The 26361-nt window shown below is 40.8% G+C and overlaps 2 protein-coding genes across 3 annotated transcripts; one reads left to right on the forward strand and one right to left on the reverse strand.

The window, feature by feature from the left end:
* Positions 1-4408: 4408 nt before the first annotated feature.
* Positions 4409-17944, reverse strand: mapk3 (mitogen-activated protein kinase 3). The gene is made up of 9 exons (XM_074655193.1): positions 17557-17944; positions 15992-16174; positions 13185-13374; positions 10210-10326; positions 10003-10117; positions 8938-9066; positions 8060-8169; positions 7031-7159; positions 4409-4977 (listed from the first exon to the last, which is right to left on the reverse strand). Exons 1-8 carry the CDS (start codon positions 17787-17789, stop codon positions 7040-7042), a joined length of 1197 nt encoding a protein of 398 aa, XP_074511294.1. The 5' UTR covers positions 17790-17944; the 3' UTR covers positions 4409-4977; positions 7031-7039.
* Positions 17945-19358: 1414 nt separating this feature from the next.
* On the forward strand, positions 19359-24693 carry nudt9 (nudix (nucleoside diphosphate linked moiety X)-type motif 9). 2 transcript variants are annotated; one of them, XM_074655195.1, is made up of 8 exons: positions 19359-19558; positions 20168-20440; positions 20589-20678; positions 21656-21742; positions 22044-22155; positions 22280-22426; positions 22514-22598; positions 23713-24693. In XM_074655195.1, exons 1-8 carry the CDS (start codon positions 19461-19463, stop codon positions 23856-23858), a joined length of 1038 nt encoding a protein of 345 aa, XP_074511296.1. In that variant the 5' UTR covers positions 19359-19460; the 3' UTR covers positions 23859-24693. The 2 variants fall into 2 exon arrangements, with proteins under 2 accessions (XP_074511296.1, XP_074511295.1); XM_074655194.1 differs by having other exon boundaries at positions 19360-19558; positions 20586-20678.
* The last annotated feature ends 1668 nt before the right edge of the window (positions 24694-26361 follow it).

The following is a 26361-nucleotide window of genomic DNA, read 5'->3' on the forward strand; positions in this document are numbered from 1 at the left end:
GGTCGGTACGCCCCCAGTTTGGAGAAGCAGACAGGAGTTTCCGCACAGAAGCAAAGCAATGTACTGCTGTGGACGGGTCCGGCAGCAAAACATATTTTTGACACCTCAAAAAAAAAATCAATATCAGTTTAAGTGTACGCTATGTTTAGAATATTTTCTCCGCTTTACCTTGCCGTTAGACAGCTATTTCCGATGGGGAACGGAAGCTGTCAAAGCCACCAGACTCCATTGAAAAAAACTGTTATTTTACCTCGCATGATTTAAGTTACTTTGTGTTCACCGAAGTCACCCAATAGCACAAACAAACTAACCGATCGAGGCAGCTGTAGACCAGCAACCCCCGTGTTCCAATAGAGTCTGGTTGCTTTCGTGAAAGCATAGATAACGGCTTCAGTTCCCTGTTTGAAACATAGACTGTATACCTGTCCAAACTGGGGGCATGCCGACCGTCATACTGTAGGTAATACACGGACTATGGATAAGTACCTCATACAACCCCACTCCAAAACATCTGAACTATCCCTTTAAGGAGCAACAGCATCTACAGCTACAGCTGTGCTACACATCTGCACTGTGCTGAGATCTTTACTGGATATCTGTTCTATTGTTACACTCTTTGCTGATTTTCTTTCCCTGTAAAAGTTCTTTGTAAAAGTTCAACTTTTTAAGTTGGGTGCTGGAGGAGTGGGTTTAGAAACTTTTGAATGCGGCAAAAAACATGTCAAGACTCACATTTAGACACGTGTCTGTCGTTTTGCATCTCGTTGTTTTGCATTTGTTTGTGGAGCAAAACGACCTCTCTCTTTAGTTGTTTTGTGTCACCTTGTGGTGGTTTTGTGACACTGTGTGGTTGTTTTGTCATACCTGAAGTTGGACTATATTAGATCTAAGCCATAGTCAAAGTCGTCCTTTGTGAAACCTGCCTCTGGAGTTCAATGACAGATTGTAAAAGGGGCTGAATATACCACAGAAGGAAAAAAAAAAAGACCACAAAACAAACAAAAAAAAGCATTCACAAACATCTTTAACAGTATCAGGAAATTTTATTTAATTATATGTATATAATTCTGTTTCTTTGTTAATCGTTTAATTCATAATACCCATAGAATATACAGACTATAACCCTCAATAACTCGCATCTCTTTGACAATCTACGTATATCTTCTTTTAAAATAATTCCTTATAAGATCTGAAAGGGGAAAAAATCAGAGAAAAAAAGGTTTCAGAAAGATTGAAAACACTGCCAATAATAATAATCACGCCCATAAGAGAAATAAGGAAGAAAAAAATACAAATAAAAACATCCCAATTATTAAAAAAAATGATACAACTTTAACTCCCTTTTTATGTAAAAAAAAAAAAAAAGAAAAAAGAAAATACAACAACTCACCAATATAACAACAATAGCAATAATAAGAACAGCCATTTAAAAACAACAATATCCGGAAACAGGCCTCGCGACGGACAGGCCTTTAGACTCGTCGATACTGTGTGAATGTATATGGTGTGTTTAAGTGCAACTTTTCACAAACACACAGATGCACTCCTCAGAAAGAGAGAGGAAGTGTGTGTGTGAGTGTGTCAGGAGGATTTGCAAAAAATGTGGTCCTCTTGGTTCGTTCCCATGGTTACCCAGTGAGATGTTTGGTCTGGTGGCAGGTCGGTTGGAGAGAAGAAAAAAACGCAAGCAGGGCCTGGTTGACTGGTGACCAAATATACATATGAAATACAGACAAAATATCTGCTTTTGTGTTGATCAAAAAGGAGAAAGTAAAGCTGTAAAAAGCACAGGTAACTGCAGGGAGAGGGCCCAAAACACACACACACACAGGACAAAAAGAGTCTTGGCTTTATGTTACTGATGAGCAGATACACAAACACTTAAATCACTGCAGACGGTCCATGAGCTTTAACACACACAGCAGCAGCAAGCGAAACTTAAAGCTGATAACGAGACAAAAACAACCTCAGAGAAGAGAGAAAGAGCGTGGCTGGAAAGACAAAGTGCAGGCGTGCTGATTGAGTTATGCGAGTTTCCTGCATGTATGACCATCCATGTGACTGGGGCAATGATTCTCTGGAGGAGGAGGGAAAGTGGCAGCAAAGTCAGTGATATGAGTTAAGAGGGTCTTCACCAATCCCACTGTGGAGAAGCAGACAGAACAGGGAGGAAGAGGAGGAGGAGGAAGGGGGGAGGCAGCCCTTTGAGTAAAGCGTGGTGAGAGTCGGGGAGGTTGAACAAAAGGATGAGTATCACCACATGCACCAAAAAGCCTCACACCGATCCCCGAGTGATGGCTATGGCTTCTGAGAAAAACAGACGCGAGCCCGTTAAAAAAAACGAATCAATGATTTTTGCTGCGAGAGGGCGAGGCCGGCGAGTCTACTAGCGTCACAGGCCTGCCCTGAGAGAGAGATAGATAAAGAGAGGATCCAGTGCATGTGTTGGTCCATTTTGGAGGAGGGGAGGGGGGCTTCTCTACTGGTCCCAGTGCAACAGGCAGAAATTAGTGCAGACTGAGGTGGTGGTGCTCCACCAATCAGCCGTTAGTACAGTCACATCCAGAACAAAGAGAGGAGGGAGCAGCAGCCACCGACAGGAACAATGAACTTAATACACATGCACACACACACACACACACACACACTCAGAGAAACATGATCTGAGAATAGCGTTAAAATCACCCACATTGAAGAATAAACATCCAGGAAAACACACACACACACAGGCGAAGAAGGGGGCGAGGGAACAGGAGCGCAAAAAAGAAAACAGGCAGAGGGTTTATACACTGTACAACCACGAAGTGAGGATGGTCGCTTGGCTGTGCACTGAGCAGGAATAACTGTACAGCACTCTGACATTCCTGGGTTTGACTATTAGTCAAAGTCGTAGTTACGGCTTTTTCTGAAAGCTTCGACATCTTTCCATCCGTCCATCCTATATGACGTGAACGCTGCGTGAACAGTTTTCTCAGTAGTCGTAAAAGAGGCGCCGTTCTTTTGTAAAAAAAGTTCACAACTGGCGAACGCTTAAAGCTGCGGTGACAGACTCCAGAAATTCAGGCCATTTACATTCAACACACATCAATGAGCCCAGAGCTAAAGTGCCCTTCTCTAGACCGCATTCAAGTATGGCCACTTTGAATACAGGAATTTGTTTAGATTTCAGTTACGCCGAATTCACACCAGGCAACGGCGAAGTGCAGCTCACCCGCAATAATTACATTTTTCTGCGGCCGGGGAAGTGTATTCATGTTTCAGGCGGGACGAAATTCTAGGCCAACATGTCAGAGGATCTGTTTACTGATTGGCTACGGGTACTCTCTGGTTGCCCTTCACTGCTAAAAGTTAAACTTTTGTACGGCCGCACTTCACCGCAGGATCAAACGGCCGCATGGCAGCTTGCCACAGGACGCGCTTTGCCGTTATTCTGGTGGGAATTCAGCGTTAGGCCCCAGCCTGCGTACACGTTTGACCCCATACAGTCGTCCTGGGTCAAACGGTATCAGATAAGGTACGCAGTACAATAAAACAGCACGGTGAGATGGAAAGGCTGACGTCAACCAGGCCCCATTTTCCAGAAAACTGTGCGTGTCCCCAGACGTTGCTCTGGAAATGGAGGATTCAGGGAAATTTAGGATCCTGAGGAGCTGAGGAACGACAGAAGGCTTCAGTGATTTTCACCACTCAGCTGCTTTGTATTTGTAAAATAAATGTAATTTAATATAGGAATAGAATACTGACACTGAATCAGCTATTAGATGTTTGTTGTAGGGACGTCGTTGATACAGTACAGTAACGTTATACCAGCGTCTCACGTCAGTATTCTGATATTTTGGAAAAGAAAACTTAAGTCAGGTAGTTCCTGATCATCAGACGTGGCACAGGGGACTGTGCATGTTCTGGAAAATGAGGCGTGGTTATCATCTGAATGAACACGCAATTATAGAAACTATATTTTATGCTGTTTAATTTCTATTCTTGTTCCAATCATGTAGCGCCTCCTGAATATAACCAACTTTTCCACAAACTAGTTAAGTTTGTCTGCCCTTGGTACGAGTTATAGGTCAATAAGATGTGTTTAAGGTACGATTCAAAAACTACAATAGGTATTCCTTAGTCGCTCCCCAAGCCAAGTTTCCTGCATCTCTCTGCCACTTTGGTTAATTTCAGGAATGCATGCATTCATATGAACATCATACACAGTTGTTTTTTTTTGTTTTTTAAGAAAAGAAGAGCGACAACAAAGAAATCTAGAAACCTGCCAACATGCCTGTAAAAACATTGAATGTTTGTCTCAAAATCAAGTGTAAATGCAAATATAAACCCCAAAAACATAGATACGACTCTGAACTGATCCGAAAACACTCGAACAACGGTGTACGAACAAAAACTGCGACGAGCACACTTAAAAAGAAAAAAAAGAAGCTTTTATATTTTTTGTATATACATACACCCGATTAGCATCCCCGTTCTTTTAGCCCTCGATTTTTTTTCCAGGTTGTAAATTTACATGGAGCAAGACAAGAGAGTTATGGTGGTTGGTTAATACGGTAGTTTATATGAGAGGGAGCGACAGAGAGAGAGCTCAGATAGATCAGCAACAGGTGCAGGAGAGGAGAAACAGGGTTCGATCGGGGACAGGATGGGGGGACAGTGAGTTACTGGAGATGGGACAGGATGAGGCGGGACTTTTAACGGGAAATCAAAAATGTGAGGAGAGAGGAGGGAAGAGTCCAACATGGACAAAACTGAAACAGTATGAGTACGACAGACCCTACCACCCCACCCAACCACAGAAATCAAAGATAAACTTAGCTCTCTTGCAGTAGAAATGGAAAGATAAGCAGTTAAATGTTCATTTCTTGTTTTCTCTTTTTGTTGGTTTCTTGAAGATGCATTTTTCTTTTTGTTTTAGCATGTCGTTTTGGGGTCTTCTTGTTCCGAGCCTCTGCGTGGCTTTGCCACTCTTTCGGGCTAAAAAAAAATGAAAAGAAAAAGAAATGCACTTAGGCCCACTTTGAATTAATGCATATTAAGTCTCAGTCTAACTTCCATTACTTCTTATAGGTGCAGACTCACGCACCCACGATTTGGTACGTTAAGCAGAACTAAGATGAGCGACCTAAAATGTCCATTACAGTCACATATTGCATTGAAGACTTGCAAAAGAAATGTGTACCATGAAGTATCTTTGCTAAATCTAATGGTCATGAACAAGAGATAGTTAAAGGGATAGTTTGAGTGTTTTGGTATGAATTATTTATCCATAGTCGGTGTATTACTACAGTAGATTATGGTCGGCACTCCCCCAGTTTGGAGAAGCAGGCAGGAGTTACCGCACGGAAGCAAATCAATGTACTGCTGTGGACGGGATCGGCAGCAAAACATATTTTAGCACCTAAAAGAAAGGCTCACCTAAAAAAAAAATATATATCAGTTTAAGTGTACACTACGCTTTGGTTAGTTCAGATTCACCAAAGTCACACCATAACACAAACAAACTAACCGATCAAGGCGGTGGTAAACTAGCAACTCCTGTGTTCTGCGAGGTAAAATAACAGTTTTTTTCCAATAGAGTCTGGTGACTTTGGCGAGAGCATAGATGGATACAACGGCTTCAGTTCTCCAATAGAAAGGGCTGTCTGACGGCAAGATATATCTGTGAAAATATTCTAAATATAGCGTACACTTAAACTGATATTGATTTTTTAAGGTGAGCCTTTCTTTTAGGCGGTTAAAATAAATTTCGCTGCCGTCCCCGTCCACAGCAGCACATTGCTTTGCTCCCGTGCTGTAACTCCTGTCTGCTTCTCCAAACTGGGGGCGTGCCGACCGTCATTTACTGTTGTACTCATACAACACCACTTCAAATAATCCAAACTATCCCTTTAAAAAAGGTACTAAATTAAACTTACATCTTTGTTTCAACCTCCAAATAAATAGCTGTAACGTGGTGAGTGAGATGGTGACCAATGTGATTAAATAAACACTTCCTGCACCTTTGCATTGTGTCGTGAGTGCGGTCCTCTTCTCAAAAATAAAATGTCATCACGGCGGACGGGAATAATGGTCAAATTTAAGACCCCAATTTGTCCTAAATTTTCCTTTTACTTCCATGTTGACGTTTTTGAGAAGGTCCTGCAAACATTACATTATATTTGATGTAAAATGTCAATTTGTTTCATAGTTATGTCAAAAAAAAAATCTAATCTGCCCATTAAATTACATGGAAATGCATTCACAGGCTTCTGACATCCTGTTGACAAACACCAACTGGACTGACGGTCCAGAGAGCCATGAATTTATGATCACATGTAGCTGCTCCTTGACATGTTTTGTGTTTGTGTTTAAAGTCACACTTTTCCCTCACTGGATATAAAACATAGTTGAATATTGTGCATGCTGGTAGCAGCTGGGACATTAAGACTGTTTACCGGATAATATCACTCTGTCTTCATAATAAAACGCCTGTGACTAGTAACCGCTCCTAATAAAACATTATTCATGAACCTGCTGTGCAACCTTAATCGCCCTTCACATGAGTATAATAAAGAGACACCATAGTTCCCTGTTTCTCCTGACTCCAGGAGCCTATCGTTTAACTGTGTGACATTGAACAGTTGAGGTTTGGGTGTGTTTGAATCAATGCATGAATGTCATTTGCTCCACTGACATCTAGTGGTCTCAAATCACTACAAAGTCTATCCAGAGCTCTAGCAGTGCACTGCAACTCGTGCTTGTATACGCCACCAATCATCTCCCAAAATACATTATGATGCAGAAACGGGCCAAGCAATGGCAAGAAAGGCATTATTTAGCCTGTTAATATTCAGATGAACACCAACAAAACTAGCTTGATCTGTAGCTGCATCATCATGCGAAGGAGCAGAGGTATATCTGGGTATGAATATCTTCTAAAATATATATTTCATGTACTCATTTTGCGACCTATGCCGGCAATACCTTGTGTTTCTGTGACCGTGTGTGTGTGTATGGGTGCGAGGTAACTGGCCTTTTTTTCACGTACCTGTGTGTCTCAGGATCCCTGGTAGGTTTCCTGGAAACGAGCAGTTTCCTCGTAGATCAGTTCCTTCAGCTTTTCCTTGGGAAGGTCGTCCAGCTCCATGGAGAAAGTGAAGGGCTCCTCTGCTACCGGCTACACACAAACACAAACACAAACACACACATTGTACAAACTAAAGGCTTTTCCTTCAATTAATCTAGCTTTAAAAATAAAAAAGTTTCGTCTCTAGCGTCGTTGCAACGTGCTGCACACAGTTATTAAACTTATAAGAGGCAGCAGCGGCTTATATAAAAGTTCGGCTTTAAGACTTCTGCTGCCAAGTGGGGAAAGCTGGAGAGGTTTATGCAGTCCGAAGAGTGCAGTAAAATGTTTGAAATCAGGACACAATAATCATTATAAAAACAGAAAACACAGTTTTAAATGCACTTCAATGGAAGCTGCAATTGTCACAAAGCGATTTAACAGCTATGTTTAAAAACTGGAAAAACCAGTGAGGGAAACCACCGCTTTGATTTCTACAGCTACAGTACGGTGATTCAGTCCACGCTGACGTACAACGGGGATACGATTACATTCTTTCACCTCTCTTGAGCCGAACCAGGGCGCAAACTTAATACTAATTGCATTCCACACACGGCTAAGAGGCTTCCCAGCACAAAGCAGAAAAACTGGCTCACAATTAAATCTTGGCTCCTGGTTGAAAAACAATGACAAACATGTTTGAGTGAATGAGCCCTTCTGCCTCCAACCTTTTGCGCAAATCTCAAAAACTTGGCTGACTGGAGGCAATGGTTTTTTTTCACCATGTTTATGCAAATTCCTCTGTAGCGTACAGTACAGTTTTAATATTGATAAACCGAAAAGGCTTTGAATCTTTAGCCTTTAGAAAAGCTTAATTCACATTCCTTCACTGGGCTTTACGTCATTATTATGTCCGTTTGCACCTCTTACAACTGGGCATTTCCCTGATTGCTTTAGAGAGTGGAATAAATTAATAAATCGGCCTGAAACGACGGCTCCATCTGTGCGTACCTCATCTGTGGGATCGTAGTACTGCTCCAGGTAAGGATGAGCCAGCGCGTCCTCGACGCTGATGCGCTTCACGGGGTTAAAGGTCAACATGCGGCCCAGCAGGTCCAGAGCTGTGTGAGATTCATCAGTTAGTTCAGTTTCTTTCTTTAACTGTATTCACTGTATAGCTGGATATTAAAAAATAAAGAAATCATACATTTTAATATACAAAAAATGTAGATAATTATGCAAATACTTTTAATGTCTTTGTTTTAGTGTTAGTCCAATAAACATTTTGACATTAAGAATATTTGCATAATTATCTGCTTTTTTTTATATTAAAATGTCTGATTTTCTTTTAAATATCCAGCTATACAGTGAATGAAAAATAAGTAAAGTTAGAGGTACATTAAGCATATATAACATTACATATATTAATGTTATGACAATTTTGCAATTCTCTAAACTTTACTAGTTCCTTCATGCTTATTGTGAATGTAAACAAACAAATAAAGCCCTTATAACAGCTTTGCACAGATCATCTGACAAAAGGACATCACACATTAAAAGCCTGTTATATAAATATTATTCTTCAAGATTATATGAGGTAGAACGTCACTTTTCAGTGTCAGTCACAGGAGACCATAACTTGTACATTTGATGGTCACTGATAGAAATCCACTTTGTTGCTCCATCTCGTCTCACTGGTTCATCTCAACAGTTATAAAAGAAGCAGCACAGTCCTCTGAGCTGTTAGTTCATTTCACAGCCACCAGTATGTCTGTCAGAGGGACTACACAGCGGCATCTGCTGCCAACTATGAGCTGTACAGAGCTGCTTTATATACGTCTTATTTACATTCCAGGCTTACAAATGAGTAATGCGGTGCGTGGCCATACCTTTAGAGTCCGCCTTGTAGAGAGTCTCCCAGGGGATCCTGGGTTTATGAGGCAGGGACTGCAGGTAGTTCCTCGCCTTCATGTTGATAATGCAGTTCAGATCATCTTGAGACGGAGAGCCGAGGACGCCTGCACACAGAGGAGAGTGAGGGACATGTGTCAATATGGCTACTAGGGATGTCACGATACTAGTAATGTAGTAGTCGATACCAATACCGGTGAAATTCTACAATTCTCGATATCAATTTGATACCACGTTAAGACACAAAACAATACATCCATGTACTTCAACATAGACTTTATTATTGTTTGCATACTGGTTTTAGCAATTTATTATTAATCCCTGATGATCCGCCTCAAGTTTCTCACCAAAAACTAAATTTTACAAAATGATATATGAACACGTCATGATAATGTTAGAACTTACCTTCACCCAATGCCCCTTTTTACTGAATAGAGCTTGAACGCATCATAATGTAATCTCTGTTAACGTTAGTTGTTAACTCTGTTATTTAGCCAAGCAGGACTGTGCTGGCCACCGGTTGCCAACAGCTAACGTTTACTAGCTCTCCTACTGCAGATTTCAACATGGATTGTTGTTCTTCACAATGTAGCATTATCGGAGGGAAATTTTCTATTGTCCCAGGACGACGGGACAATGTTAGTCTTGAGCCCGGAAAAACGAGTACCGAAACATTTTCTGAATTTTGGCATTGACTTGGTACTGAAGTATCAGTTCTCGTGACATCCCCAATGGCTACAAAACTGACGGCCTATGGTGCAGATGTGGCTGTTAGTGTGGTGAAAAACCTGCTTAAATACCATCAAAACACGTATTGCGCGCCCCATTATCAGCTCAATCACATCTCACTCTAGTTACTTGAAACTACTTCAAAAAGCAGAGATACTTGAGTGAAGAATACTGAAAAGGTTTTATGTACATGCTGTTTGAACTGGTTGTAATTTAAAGCAAACAAAGAAAATCAGGTGGTCATGCTGATGAACGTACTAGGTGCTTCAAATAGCTTCATAGTGTTGTCATTTGGCAGAAGAGTGAAAACTCACCCAGTATGTGGTTGAGCTGGTCCAAGTAGTGTTTCCCAGGGAAGATAGGCCTGTTGGACAACATCTCAGCCAGGATGCAGCCCACTGACCAGATGTCAATGGACTTGGAGTAGCCCTGAGACACAAACACGCACATATAGAAGTCAACAAACTAAGAGGCTATCCAGCCTAATACAGAATCAGTTACTCACGCGAACACACACTTACCTTTGAGTTGAGCATGATTTCTGGAGCCCTGTACCAACGTGTAGCCACATACTCGGTCAGGAAACCTGTGTGGTCGTGCTCGGGGTCGGCTATCCGTGCCAGGCCAAAGTCACAGATCTGAGGATGACACAAAGGGTCAGAGGTCAGAAACATCTTATTTATGCAAGTCAAGCCCCAGAGAATGGGTAAGGCTGTACATGTTTTAAACTAGAGGAGTCACTTCAGTTACTACTCTACCAGCTCACATTTTTATGCTTCTGTCAAACTTTAGTTCTCCTGCTTTACTTCAAAGCCCCATTTTGACATCATATAAATGATGTTTCTGTTTAATTAAAATGCCAAATTGCAGGAAATGTACGGGCCAGGTAGTTTTCAAGTAGAGTGATACTATACACAATGCACAGAGAAAGGGAGGAATTTGATCATTTTTAAAATGTATTCACCTTTGTTAGCTGTGTACATCAAAATTTAACAATGTCTTTATGGTCAAATGTTTTTTTATTTATTTATTTTGATTTAAATTTATATATATTTTTTCTCTTTTAATTTACTTATATAATTATAATGTATTATTTAAATTTGATTTAAATTTATTCATTTATATTTTCTTATCTCAATTCATTTATTTTAATGTATTTATTTATTATTTTGATTTAATTTATTATTATTAATTTAATAATTTGTATTATTTATCATCACAAATGCCTTGGTGTTGTGTACCTTTCCACTGATTGTGGTGTCCTCTTAGCATTATACACACATCAAAGTGTTGAAACTTGCTGTGTAGATCAACTATTTGAAATCAACTTTAGTATTACATTACACATATTAAATGGGTATACACATTTAATATACTGTATGTGGTACAATGTTAAATCAGTGGTACAGAGTCACAGATGTAACGTATAGCTGCAGTAATCATCAGGGTTTATTTTGATGGTGAGGAATGTATCAGAAAGCAGCTGCAACATGTGCTGCTTTTGTTCTTCACTCCTCCCACATGATCAACTAATCCAGGGATTGATGGTCGGCTGCTGAGAGTTCACAAGTACTACTCTGTGCTCTTTGCCGTGTTGTACAGCTTCAGAGAACCCTGTTGGCTCATATCAATGTGTTTATAGTAGCTTGTGCTTAAAACAGCCTCTCTTTTAACTTGTATGCTGTGCACTTTGATTTCAATTTGCGGTTTCCCACATTTCCCAGAATGCATTTTTTGGCAACCCAAATGACTTGACTGGGCAGAAAGCAGTACCGTTTATTTTTTAATTTTTTTTTAATTATTATTTTGGGGGCATTTTTTAAGCGTTTTATTGATAGGACAGTGGATAGAGTCTTGGAAAGGGGGGGCGGGAGAGAGAGAGAGATGACATGCGGAAAGGTCCACAGGCCGGATTCGAACCCGGGTCCACCGCCGCCAGGACTGAGCCTTGGCCATACATGGGCGCCCGCTCTACCGACTGAGCTAGCCAGGCGCCCGTACCGAGTATTTTAATGTTCTATATGTACATTTTCTCAAATATAGAAAGCAGTGGATGTTATGTATTCATTTTTATATTCTGTTTTATTTACTGATTTGTAAATGTGCCTTAAAACACACAGTATGTACTCTGTATCCATCCTGTGCGGGTGAATTAATGTGGGGGCGGGACCACAGGGATATGAGTAGGTGTTGGGAATCTGGTGTGTGAATTTATTTAATTCATTCATTTGTATTTATTTATTATATTATTAATACTACTAATAATTGTATGTACATTCGTAAATGTATTATAATGTTTAGATTTTTTTAATTTAAATGTATTTTATTTATTTATTATTATTATCTTTCTCCTCCTTGTTCATTCATATTTTGTTTTTCAATTTACAGTTACTATTTGATATTATATGTACATATTAATCTATTTTTCTTAAGGTAACAATAACTAGCATGATAAAAAAAAGAAAAAGAAAGAAAAAAGCAGGGGATTTAAATTATTCTTTATCTTTCATCCAAAATTGATTCACTACATGTTACAAGTTATTGAGTCTGGAAATATGAGTATTTCTCACTGTGGAGAAAGTAGTAACAACACTATAGGGTTGCAGGGGCAACGCCCCTTACACATTAAACATCCTGCAGCTGTATTGATAGTATGGAAAATGTGTTTAGAGAGACGCCTTTGCTCTTTTTATTCTAAGGAACTGACACCTAACTGGACAATAAATGTTATTAAGGTAGATTGTTTGGATCCTCACTAATACACTCAGAATTATATCACGTTTGGCTACTTGGCTGCTAAAATAAGAAACAGACACACTTAAGACCAAAACCAGGAAAAGGAAAATGCCTTCAGAGAAATGTTTATGATGTCACAATCTGACGGTGAATCACTTAATAGGAAGTATCTGCAAATACCAAATTTGATTCAGTGTTTATATTTTGGAATTCAACCGTTTCCTGCATAGTGAAGGGCCGTGGCGAACAAGGAAGGGCTCGGGTCAATCCATCGCCCATATCCAACATTCCTGAAATTCTTTTGTGATCTTGTTGAGCGCTGGAACTTGCAACTGGTACCAATGTTTAAACAAACATAATGGTTCCTGTGTAAAACATTTTGTAGCGAACTAAAAATACGCATTTGTCTTAAATTCACCGTGTGAGATTACATAAGTATCCTCTTTGTCACCCAGAAATGAAGTTAAGTGTACCAGTTACCATGTATTGACTTTGAATAACAGCAGGGAATGTTTAACACCTAGACTAAAGTTTCAACATATAAATGCAGGTTTTTCACATAACTAGATATACTGTGCAAAACATGCATATGTAGGTTTCCTGTAGGTGCATGTGTAAAATACACCATAACCTAAAATAACACGCCGAACACCAAAAATGTGTCTTTTTATCTGCTACAGGGTAAAATGACAAAATAGATACAGTAGCCTAGATGTTACCGGTGATGATGGTGTGTGTGTGTGTCTGTGTGTGAGCTGACCTTGAGGTCGCAGGTGGTGTTGATGAGCAGGTTGGAGGGCTTGAGGTCACGGTGCAACACGTTGGCTGAGTGGATGTACTTGAGGCCTCGCAGGATCTGGTAGAGGAAATAGCAGACGTGGTCGTTGCTCAGCCTCTGGCTCTTCAGCAGCTTGTACAGGTCCGTCTCCATCAGAGTCTGCACAATGTAGCTGGAAGGACGCACGGGTCAAGGAGAACGACAGGGCTGACTGTATCCACTGACACCGGGAGAAACATTAGGGTCCTAAATTATTCAGCAACGTAGGTTTATGAATAAAATCAGACCAAGACTTGTTGAACCATAATTCATATTATATTTGCTTATATCCTGTAGGGAGACTTTTGGAGTCAGGTTGGTCAAATAGGCGCAATAATTTTGTTCCTCAAAACCCACATGTACAACATCTAACAACTGTGACACAGCAACTAGCAGCTAAAATATGTTGAGAGATATTCTATCATGAACACATCTGACACACACAGTCACAAGGGCCCTAGAAATCTAAAAACGTCTGCACAAATAAGTGAGAAATGTGCTTTGCGATACTATTAGAGCGTATGTTTTTAGCTAAGCTTGTGACGTAGCACTAGGAATGGCGATGTCAGTCAATGCGCTGAAATATCTCAATAACTATTAGACGGATTGGCACAAAATATGGTGCCGACATTTATGGATCTCAGAGGATGAATAGTGATAACTTTGGTGATCCTGCCCTTTCATCTAGCATCACTATTAGGCCATCAATCCGTCCAATACTTTGACCAAATACCTGCAAAACTAATGACATTCCCATCAGCCTCAGTTGTACTTTGTGTTTAGAGCCAATTAGAAAACGGAGCAGGGCTGGAGATGTACTCGTTGAAGTCTCTTATTGGTGAGAAATTTGGCGGTGGAAAATGTAAACATGTAAATCAACAAGCGAGCAGAAGACACTAACCTAATGCCGTGCAGGCAGCCCGTAATCCCCTACGTTTTGGTTCACTTCCTGAAATTGGGTCAGATTATGTTCTCACTGCAATCGAACCGCACGGTTCGCTTCGAAACAGTCCGAGACCACCTCTCGCCAGCGGTCTCAGACCGGTTGTTTTTACACCGCACCAGAGTACAATTACTGCGCTCACAACTACCCAAACGAACCGCACCGGTGTTCCATTAAAACAGACTAAATGTTGCCTTGTAAAAGTGGTGTTGGTGCCGTCCCTGGATTTGGTTACATCTCCCCAATCTAGATTCATCACAAGTCAGCAACAACACAATACAACAGAGTGGAGCAACTAAAGAGATCAAACAAGAAAATCAGACCCAAAAATATACAAGGACGTCACACATTTCCTTTGGGTTGTTTTAAGTGGACAAAGCAGCTTTTCACAGAGAAACTGCCAGAGCAGCAGCAGCAGCAACTCACTGACCGGCCGTACCTACAGTCCACTGCTAGCTGCTCTGCAAGTCACTGCTGTCGCTCAGGCTGTCTGAAAGGACTGACATGGATAATGTGGGTAAACGACAACAGCAGACATGTTAAATCAAAACTAGTCAAAATACTCAAAGAGGTTATGATATGTTTTTGTGCTTTTTCCCCTTTTCCTTAAATGCGTTATATAGTTTTTTGTGCATGTAAAAGGTCTGTCAAGTTCCAAAGCCCAAAGTCCACGCCAAAGGGAGTTACTCTCCCCTACAGAAACACTGCTCCTGAACTGCCTGAAACGCCTTGCTTTAAGTCCCGCCTTTTCTTCCGTAACATGGTGATGTCACCAAGTAACACATTTTCTATAAAACCTGCCTAGCAGCTAGTTTGACACACGCCCTCAAACAAAGCTAGTTAGAGCGGAGTCTGAAGAGTTTGGTTCCGTTAACCAATGACAACTGAGAGGGACAGCTGACCAATCCGAGCAGACTGGGGTTTTTGGGAAGGGGGGTGGGGTGGGGTTGGCTGAACCTCAAACAGGGCGTGAAAAGAGGTGTTGCAGCACAGCCGGTATGAGAAAAATAAAATGTTTTTTGAAGATTAAAGTGTGTAAACATGTTAGAGCTGAAACCCGAAATACAAGTACACACCTGAAAATAAGCATAGTAGGTCCTCTTTAAATGATCAGTTTTAGATGGTGTTAGATAAACAGCTTGACTGGGTAAAACTGAAATGTTCGGAGAGTTAATTTAAGCATTTGTGCCTAGACATCACAGAGTATGTGTTATATTTTTAACTGCAGAATATGGTAACATTATTTTTACTTTAAATGTCTTTTTACATTAACTTAGGTTCCAACATTTATTAGACAATGCTATTAAACAAATCTCCAAGTACTAACTGTAATTTAAAAAGAATTATCAGTAACACCCAGCAGCTCAAAACAATTTTATTATTATTTATATGTAGCCAAAAATTTAGCTTGTCCAGCCCTAAAGGCAACGAGCAACATAGTTTCCTCCTTATTAACTGTTCCTCTGAACTGTTGGTCAAACCGATCTTGAAGCTCTTCACTAAGCATAGCATAGTGACTGAAAGCTGGATTATTTCCTCCTTGTTTGTTTGTTTGTTTGCCGTAGTCACAGCAGACTTCTCATTCTCCCACACACTTAAAATGAAAAAGCAAAGCCTGTTGCAATAAAGTTACTCTTCAAAAGTCACTGTACACTGGTTTGTTACAGGTTTTTGAATGTGACCAGATGTTTAACTTAACACCTTTAGAGTGCTACACTTAAAAAAAAAAAAAGTAACCCTTTTAACTGCCAGATCTAAGGATGGAACAAATGCAGTGAGCCCCTTGCTGTAAAGCATTAAAGGATACACATCCCTCATGTTGTCAAGTTGCCGTGCCCTGAGAATGTCGTTGATGCCGATGATATTCTCATGGTGGAAACGCAGCAGGATCTTGATTTCCCTCAGTGTGCGCTGGCAGTACGTCTGGTGCTCGAATGGGCTGATTTTCTTGATGGCTACGCGCGAGCTATTCACGTTGTCCATTGCAGAGCTGGATAGGGAGGATGTGGAAAGAGGCACAAAACAGGTCTCATATTACACACTGACTGTACAATTGACACACAATGACGTTATCAGAAACCGGGCTAATACTGAGGGCTAACAGGGCGTTGCAGACTTTCTCCACAGCCAAGATGCACACGTGACACGTCTTTTTTTTGCTGTGATATGTTGTGAAGTGCTGTAGGTGTGTGAGTGTAGGTGCAGTGTCGGTGTGGTGTAGGTGTAGAGTAGATGGAGGCTGAGAGCAGCTGGGACCCTTGAATTCACTGTCCCTTTGTGAGGAAAAAAAGCTAGGTTTTTACACACAGCCTCAACAGGAAAACCAGTTACATCACATCTTCCCTATTGGTAAAAGTGTTTTCTTATTGCACAACACACTGCATTAACTGGGCGAGTTCACACGCCTGTGCACCTTCTTCCCATGGCTGAAATACTCTGATAATGAATGTACACATTGGTTAAAAAGTCACATCTGTAATGAAACATCTGGATAAGATGAACATACAGTTTTGAATTGGGTGTAAATCATAGGATTAATAAACTATAATTGGGTTTTCTTTCACTGTATCAACCAGTGGGTGATGACAATGTTTACAAACACCCAAATGCTGCAGCAGTGGAATCACATGCCCCGGGATGACACTGACAAAATAACACTGTGCTGCTGACACACTTTCTGATAGATAAATGACAGTGAAATGGATGTGTGTGTGTGTGGGGCCCAGCTCTTATGCTACCACCACCATCCACTTTGCACTGACACGCAGAGTGCTGTCACATCTGATCCTGTTCACAGTTCAGCCTTCGACTGCGATGACTTGGCAGGCAGTGATGTCAAGTGCAACAAGGGGTTGCTTAACATGTCCACACAAGGCTGTAGAGATCACACACAGCGATAACACGAGGAAAAGGCCTCGCTATAAACTGGCACTCTGCATCCTCGAATGCAGCAGCAGCAGCTTTTACTGCAGGGCTCAATGTTTAGCAATCAGAACAAGAGATTCATGTGAGACTGATGCCGGACGTGTGAAATGGCGATAACTAACTGCGGTCAAATGCAGTCTGCAAAAAAGATTTCTCATTCGGATAGCAAACAACGTCCTGCGCAATCACTCCCAATCTAGTTTCCTGTAAAGCTCATAGCCACGCCTGTAGCTAGTCAGCTAACCCGCTAACCACAACATGAAGCTGCCTCCACGTACAACAATGTCGGGCAGCAGTTTCTAACACACACACAACAACACCAGACTCTCATTAAACTGTTGAATACAACAGCTAGGGTTAGCAGGATAACAGTTGTTGCTAAGAAACAGCTTATGTTTTCTAGCTCGTTATATATAGAGACACTACGGTGGCCCAGCAGAGACTCACCAGACCATCCCGTACGCCCCTTCTCCGATGTAGGACAGGTTGGTGTAGCGGGGGCCCACGTCAAAAATCTGGCCCTTCACGGACTCGGACGGGACCTTGGTCCCCGGTACAGCTGGAGGAGCTCCGTCCTGCGCCACCGTGGAGCCCGTCGCCGCCGCCCCGGCCCCGGCAGCAGCAGCAGCGCCGTGTGAGCCCGCGGCCCCGACCGCTGCGGTGCTGCATGAATCCGCCATTCTTCCTCTCTAACGTCAGAGTGTGTTACCGTGGAGACCACCGCCGCTCTCTGCTCGGTGTAACACGGTCAGTCTGCGGGGCTTTAACCGAGCGGATTGTTTGATAGACGGAGTGAAGCGACTCGATGCTCAGATATCAGGGCCCTCTCTCTCTCTCGCTCTCTCTCTGTCGCTCTACTACCGGAGTGTAAATGGATTTTCGTGCGCGAGCCCGGATTTGTGTCCGGCACCGAGCGTAAATGCGCGTGCCAAACTACGGTTAATACAGGGTGTGTTAGATGTGCTCACAAGGGGTGACTCGTGTGGGCGGAGTCGCGTCAAGTTGGCTATAGGGCCTTTTAGTATCCTTTTAATTTGTTTTTTCTTTTAACTTTTATATTCTTTTATTCGTTTTTATCATATTCACTTTGTGCTCTTTTATCTTGCTTTTTATATACATATATAAAGCACTTTGAATTGCCTATGTGTATGAAATGTGCTATATAAATAAACTTGCCTTTCCTGTTCGGTTCCGCTGCTACAGCGAAACAAGCGCACCCTGCAAAATAAACATGCAGCAGCAGCCACGAGTGGGCGTGCCGAGATCTGTTGCATGCTGCCTGTTGTGACAAGAATAATGTAATTTATGATCAAATACTCATGTTACCGATTGTTTTTGTGGTTAACACCCCCTGTATACAACCCACTAACGTTATGTTAGAGTACTTTATGTTTACATGTAGAAGAACTTCACTGTATATCACCATTAACATTATAAACAACAGGATACAAGTTCACAGTAAATTATAATACTGTACATGTATTTTGGAGCCTTATATTTTAGACAATAACTATAGTCATTATAATATATATACATATATATATATATATATATAAAATACATAAATGAGTATAATATATTCTATTTCTATGGGTTTTCTCATAAATTAATATAACATGATATAATATAATATGACATTTCATGTCTAAAATGTAAGGCTCCAAAATACGTACACAGTATTATCATATATATATATATACATATATATACATGTATTTATTATTAGAGTGTATTATAGTGTATATATATATATATATATTAGTCACAATTCTAAGTCACAATTAGCATTGCAGCAGAAATAGATATTGATGAGATGGGCATTTGTTGCCATATGATATGTCTAAAGTTTCAACAAATTCAATACGTTTGTATAACAACTGTTAAACATGGTATACATTGTCAAATCACATAAACAAATCCATATTGTTTATCCTATTATCGCTTTTCTTGACAAAGAGTCACAACTTTGAATTGACCACTGATTGTTCATAATTTACCTTCATTTACAGAGGAATTTATTAGTTTTTAAATTAAATATAAAGCAGAAGCACAGAAAAAGGTGCAACAAAAATTATGTGTTTTTTTCTAAGTCTTTCCTAAGTAGATATAAAATATAGGGCAGCAGTTTCATTCCATATATATTTTTTTACCTTTATTTCTTTTAATTCTTTTATTTGTTTATTTAGAGACATAAATACTTGAATCTTATCACCATGGAAACGAGTGCGACTGCCGTAACCACGCCCCCTCGCTGACGTCACCGTGTCGGGCGGAGCACTTCCTGGTTGCTGGGCGCTGCATGGCATGTTGTGGTTCCTGATTTGTGACTATTGATCGATCTGTCTCAAGGAATGGTACATTTCCTCCTGCGGCGGGACTGGATCGGACGGATACGTCTAGCGCTCACTCTCTGCGGACTCCCGTACACCGTGTGCTCACCGGGACTCAGGTAACGTTACTTATACACATTTAACTACAAGCTGAGAGTATTTTACATTAGTTTCTGCTTTCAGCTAATACTGTAATGGAAAGAAGACACAGTCATGTGCTGCAGTAGCTATTTCTGTCAAAGTCCTTCACCTCTGTAAGGCGATATGAGATAAATCAATATTACAGTAGAGAACCATTAGCTAACTGTTTTTATATCAATGTGCATCACATTAACTGCACCACATTATGTGCAAGTTTTATTTCTATTTAATGTCATTTTTAAAATGTTATGTCAAACTAATTCAACAAATAATAGCTAAACTAAACCATCATTACTTTAGGCAACAGATGTGTAATACACTATAATAGTAGCTCTCATCCTGTTGTCATGATATGATACCACTGCTGTAGTGTTTTGGTTTCCTAGTGAATTAACAGTTTATGTCAGAAGATTTATGCTCTCATCACTTGATGAGGAGGTGTTTCCACATTAATTTGCTGAAGAGCCAGACGGTCAAAGAGTGCATGTGGGCGGGGTGGTGTCCAGGACTACGCTGCAGCAGGGAAGGCAGAGCTCTTGAGACTTTACTTACTGGATATCCATTGTCTCATATTTCGTCCCCTGCAGGCCGGCCATCTCCTGCTCATCATCTCACTTCATCAGGACCAGCCAAACCATCAGACCCTTCGGTACCAGTTGCTGTAACCTCCGGACAATGCCACCCTCAGCAGCGCCTCATGTCAAGTCCAGGTGCCCCCAGTATCCAGGGTCCAAAATCAAGCGCTTCGTCGTGCCCGATGACAAGGTGGGCTGGAGTCAGAACTGGCCACAGTATAGTCCAGTCAGCTACACCGACCCTGCAGTAACAAAGAAGCCAGTCTGGGCGGATCCTGATATTGGGTGAGCAACACATACTGAATTTAAAGTTCATCAAGTATATTTAGATGGACTTAATGTGGTGGGCATTAGTGTATGAATGAATGAATTGTGGAGTTTATTCATGCCAGTTTTGATGACTTTTTTTTTTGACGTTTTGCTTGTTTAGCAGCTCCTTCTCTCTAAATTTCAACACTGTGGATGGTGGTGTGGACAGGACAAGCTTTGATGGCAGCTACAAAATGGAAAAGGGAAAGCCTCTGTAAGTTATCAAATACCAAGAGAAAGTTTTCTTTTGGTTTTGCTAAAAAAAAAACAGGAAGTTCACATCTACATTGAGTAATTTTCGAGCCTTGACGGTTGGAGAGTCAAATCCAACAGAAAGTCGCAGTAACACGACTTTGTATATCTATTTCTGGTGGTTATGTGTTAGCAAACACTTTCATAATGTTACTTTTATATTTAATGCAGCAGCTGCACAGAGCTGCTGTCGGGATGATGATTCTCGGTAGTATTAGCAACCCTTTCACATTATAGGGAGTCATTTCATTAAATGTTAAAGGAATAGTTTGGGCGTTTTGAAGTGGGGTTGTATGAAGCACTTATCCATAGTGAGTGTATTATTACAGTAGATGATGGTCGGCACGCCCCCAGTTTGGAGAAACAGGAGTCACCGCATTAAAGCAAAGCAATGTACTGCTGTGGATGGGTACAGCAGGAAAATGTATTTTAGACACCTAAAAGAAAGGCCCACCTAAAAAATATCGATAACTGTTGAAGTGTACGCTATATTTAGAATATTTTCACCGCTTTACCTTGCTGTTAGACAGAATTCAGACTGAAACTTATCTATGCTCACTCCAAAGTCAGCAGGCTCAGATGACAAAAACAGTATAGATACATTTCACTTTCAGTTCAGTTTGCCTTCGGAAAATATTTTAAATATAGCATACACTTAAACAGATATCCTTTTTTTTAGGTGAGCCTTTATTTTAGGTGGTTAAATATGTTTTTCTGTCGTCCCGTCCTCAGCAGTAGATTGCTTTGCTTCGGTGTTGGTAACTCCTGTGTTGTTGGTAGGTGCTACAGGTACGCTTGTTTTAAAAAGTAAAGTCTTTAATTGGAAGGTCTACAATGCCCTATGTGCTCTTTACTGAAGAGTTTTGTGTTTGTAAAATCGTTATTATTTTTCTTATCTTCTTATAAATGCATTTGCAAATTAATTTTTTCCTCATGTAGAAATCCTCACGGACGCACAGGAGTGACTGGTAGAGGTTTGCTGGGACGATGGGGACCCAATCATGCAGCAGATCCCATTGTCACCAGGTAAACTTTTCTTTACTTTACGCATCAGTATTCTACAGATACTTGCTAACCATAGTTCATTACTCAATTTAGTTCCATAAAGTGTGATTCAAACAGGGAAAACTCAGTCAATAACTGATTACCACCAGGCAATTTAAGGTTATTCTAAACATGATATCAACGGACCAGAACAGTTTTCTGTCATATTGAAAAGATGCTCAGTTGCCAACAAGAACAAGAACAAGAACAATGAACTTTGTGCACTTTGCAGTTTTCTTAGTGTAAATACCTAATGGCCAGATGTATTGTCATTGTCTGGCAGATGGAAAGTAGATGCCAAAGGAACAAAGATCTCTCACTCTGTCTCCAAGCGCCCTATCCTGCAGTTTGTTTCCATCAAGAGGAAAGACTGTGGGGAGTGGGCCGTTCCTGGGGTTGGTGGCTTTTACATTTCTTTTTTCAATCAAAAATAAATTCACAGCCGAGACATGGACGGTGTTTGAGTGGTTTCGGGTGTGTAGATGTCACAGTCCTGTAACTTGCTTGCTTGTTTCGTAGGGGATGGTAGATGCAGGCGAGCAGGTCTCTCTCACGCTGCAGCGGGAGTTCTCGGAGGAAGCGTTGAACTCGTTGGCGATCCCGCCAACAGAGAGAGCAAAAATCAGTGAACGCATCACCAAGCTCTTCAAATCACCAGGGTTTCAGGTCCGCAATTGACACCTGCTCACTTGTTTACTGCCATGTTTTAGTCAGCAATGAGGAAAACTAGAATACCTTTTTTTTCTCCTTCAGGTCTATAAAGGCTATGTGGATGATCCTAGAAACACTGACAATGCTTGGATGGAAACAGTCGCTGTCAACTTCCATGATGACTCAGGTATCAATATATATATATATATATCTATATATTTTTTTTCAAATGGAAACGTCCACTCAGCCATTGCAACAAGCAGTGATGTAGGTTACCAAAGTAAGCTAATCAGTAAGGTTATGAATAATATGAACGCTAGCGGTAGCTGAGTCGAAGTTAGCTGTGCTAAGTTTGGAAATAACTGAAAGGGTTAGTTTTGATTTTTTGAAGTGGGGTTGTATGTATACTCAACGTTCTGCGGGGCAAAATGACTGTTTTTGTGAATGTAGTCTGGAGGCTTTGAAGAGAGAAATATAATAGATTCAGTTCCCCGTTGGAAAGGGCTGTCTGACGGTGAGGAAAAGCGGCTGTGGACGGGAGCAGCAGAAAACGTATTTTAGCCACCTAAAAGAAATCAATATCAGTTTAAATGTACGCTGTATTTAGAATATTTTCACCGCTTTACTTTGCCGAACTGAAGCCGTTATTGAACAGTCTTCAAAGCCACCAGACTCCATTCACAAAAACAGTAATTTTCCCTCTCAGAACAGGGGATTTGCTGGTCTACCGCGGCCTCGATCAGGTAGTTTGTTTGTGTTATTGTGTGACTTTCTGATCTGAACTACCGCGGCGTACACAGCAGTACATTGTTTAGCTTCCGTCCCAGTACTCCCATCTGCTTCTCCAAACTGGGAGCATGCCGACCGCCATCTAAGTACGTTAATACACTGACTATAAGGAGGCATATATACTGTAAATGTAGCTGCGTCATCATGTAGAAACCTACATCAGGTCATGTGGGAAAACGTTTTTAGAAGGGCTTGGGAAAATAGCATTTTGACACTAAAACATGCATACTTTGACAAAAATTTAAATACATAAGGAACTCCACTGGGGAGCTACAGAATAATATAAAAACCTCAAAAAATAAATAAATAATGGACCCACCCTTTAATTGTCACTATTCAAAATTGTGCACTTTAAAAATCCAGTATTTCATTTATGCTACAACAGCTCCAGCAATTTGCAAACCATTTTTAAAAAAAAACTTGTTATACCTCTTGATACATTTTCTCCCTGGGTACAACAGAACAAACATGCTTTTTGTAGGGCAATGACATTATGTTTGTTGTTACCGTAGGCAACAGTGTGAGCGGGCTGCCGCTGCAAGCTGGCGATGACGCAGGACAAGTCCAGTGGGTAGATGTTGACTCGTCCGTCCCGCTCTATGCGAATCATTCCCATTTCCTGGAGCTGGTTGCCAAAGAGAGGAAAGCTCACTGGTAACCAAGGACGACGGACTGTGACATGACGATGAAGGAAACATGAAGAGCCTTGTTGTTTAGGATGCATGACACCTAACCTTACATACAAGCATAATAATCACAGTTGTAATAGTCAAAGCCTAATATGCATCTCATCAGTTTGACACTTATGTGAAGCCCACTATATGATGTGTGACTGTGGTTTTGGATTAATATAGCAGGATGTATGAAATGAATGAAACTAGCAGGTTAAAGCTCGCCGTTTGGAAGAAGATAAACACGAGACTGTAAAATGCAAGACGCTGCTGAGTGGCACAGTGTATTATTTCTGTTGGCACTAATTATGCAAATTTATTCAATGTTAACAAGGATCACATTAACTCAGCGTGCTCATGTAAGAACAAACACAATGAGCTGCTGAACATAACACATACTACATTAATTTAAGTGTGATAATCAAAATGAAAAAGTGTAACTTTGATCTTTTAGATATGAATAGGAGATGAAGATGTTCTGCAGCCCAGCTCAGCAGTGCACTGAAGCTGAGCACAGACAGGCTGAAGCTAGAGGACAAACATGTTTTCAAGTGGTAACAGACGGTGGAAGCAAAGGCCATCTCACACTCAACAGCCTGCCTTTTTACAAAAACTCACATCAGTATGTGTCATCTCACTGTTGGGGGTGTGCTTCGCCATGGGGCAGGGATTGAGAATTACGCATTAAATGGCCCGTATCTCTGTTAGGATTCATACAAACACTTAACACGTGGACGCATCTGTCACCAAAAGGCAGACAACAACAAGTCTTTGCAATAAAACATTGTTTGTCTTCTGGCTGAACTGACAGATTTCATAAGATGTGATGAATATTCTTTATGCTATAAAACTAGTGAGGGTGCCAACTAGGCACTTTTGGGAAATGAAGATGAATGTGGCTGTGAAGGAACCTCTTACTGTATTAAACTGTATGTCCACAACAGTTCTAGGAGGCGCCACAAATCCTATAAGCCCTTGTTATTTGCTCTCATCCACTGCTAACATTTAGCTGCATAACATAATATTCAATTGTATTAAGGTATGATACCAGCAGCTGTGTGTGGTGAGGTTCTACTGTCCAAACCTCACTAAAAGCCAGCTCCACTGAAGCATTTACAGTTGGAGCATCAATATAATTTGTTGTTGCAGGAAGAGAGAGTATTTCCCATCCAGATATCCCCAGTGGTATTATTCAAATTGGCAACCTGCCAGTCACAAAATCCTCTAACCTTTGCCTTCAAAAGTTCTGATTGATTTTATTTTTTCTGCCTAATATGATTTTGGCTTGTGGTTATTACAAGACAAACAATAAATACATAAATGGTAGGATGAGTAATCAAATAATAAAAAAATTAAAGGTACGGTATCTAGGATATGGCAGGATCTAGTGGTGTGGTTGCACATTGCAACCAACTGAGTACCCCTCCACTCACTTCTCCCTTTCCAAGACTGCGGTGCCGTGAGCCGCAGAGTGCAAAACCATGGTAACTGCGTTTGCCTCGTTCAGAGGCCATCCTTACCATAATAACATTACTTTAGGAGAAACGAAAGTCAGATGGCAGCTGGTGGTACCACAAGCCAAAATCAGATAAGGCAGAAAAAAATCAAATCAATCAGAGCTTTTGAAGGCAACGGTTGGAGGATTTTGTGACTGGCAGGTTGCCAGTTTGAATGATAACCACAGTTTCACAAACGTGTCGGAGAACTACGGTGGCCTTTAGGTAATGTAAAAATAGGAAAGGCTCTCTCTAGAGCCAGTGTTTGGTTTGTCCATTCTGGGCTACTGTAGAAACATGGCGGACTCGGTGAAGAGGACCCACTCCCTATGTAGATCTAAACGGCTCATTCTAATGAAAACACAACGATTCTTAGTTTCAGATGATTATACACTAATGAAAACAGAGTATTTATATTATATTCCATTTCTGCTAATAGATCCCCAAAATGCTACACACTGTTCCTTTAATAAGTTTTATTTATGACCAATGTTAAACATAAGACTTTGCTGACTGGATTGTCTGCACATGCTATAATGTGAAAATGAACACAGAGGTGTCTACTTACTAAACTTCCACTGAAAGTAACTGACACCAAAGTGTCTGAAGTGTTTTTCGTCATTCATTTGACTCACTTGAAAGTGTTAATCAGTATGAATTCTTGGGGCGACCTCTAGCTCACCCGGTAGGGCATTCACCCCATTTTAGGCGGAGTCCCTGGCAGCGGACCTTTACTTCATGTCATCCCCTCTCTCTCCCCCCTTTCTTGTCATTCTCCAACTGCTCTAATAATAGAAACTGTATTTGTTGTCTTACAGTACACGTAACATCAGCTGTCTGTGTGTCTCAGCCTACGTGGTCGCATTAGGAGCAGTAACCTTACTCACTATGAAGTGCTACAACCAATAAAAAATGCAATTATTTGTTTTTTGTTTGATCTTAAGAGATCTACATCAATGTCTGATGTGTTTCTTTTTCCATTATGAAAAGGAAA

The sequence above is a fragment of the Sebastes fasciatus genome, chromosome 13 (assembly GCF_043250625.1).
Source record: "Sebastes fasciatus isolate fSebFas1 chromosome 13, fSebFas1.pri, whole genome shotgun sequence".
Taxonomy (NCBI): Eukaryota; Metazoa; Chordata; class Actinopteri; order Perciformes; family Sebastidae; genus Sebastes; species Sebastes fasciatus.

Excerpts from the sequence above, each read along its gene's own strand:
- mapk3 (XM_074655193.1), bottom strand. The coding sequence starts at position 17,789 with ATGGCGGATTCATGCAGCACCGCAGCGGTCGGGGCCGCGGGCTCACAC. Across the intron at positions 13,375-15,991 it reads CTTGACAACATGAGGGATGT|CTACATTGTGCAGACTCTGA; the intron begins GTATCCTTTAAT and ends GCGTCCTTCCAG. Across the intron at positions 10,118-10,209 it reads AAATCATGCTCAACTCAAAG|GGCTACTCCAAGTCCATTGA; the intron begins GTAAGTGTGTGT and ends TTTGTGTCTCAG.
- nudt9 (XM_074655194.1), top strand. The coding sequence starts at position 19,461 with ATGGTACATTTCCTCCTGCGGCGGGACTGGATCGGACGGATACGTCTA. Across the intron at positions 20,441-20,585 it reads TGGGCGGATCCTGATATTGG|CAGCTCCTTCTCTCTAAATT; the intron begins GTGAGCAACACA and ends TTGCTTGTTTAG. Across the intron at positions 21,743-22,043 it reads GCAGATCCCATTGTCACCAG|ATGGAAAGTAGATGCCAAAG; the intron begins GTAAACTTTTCT and ends ATTGTCTGGCAG.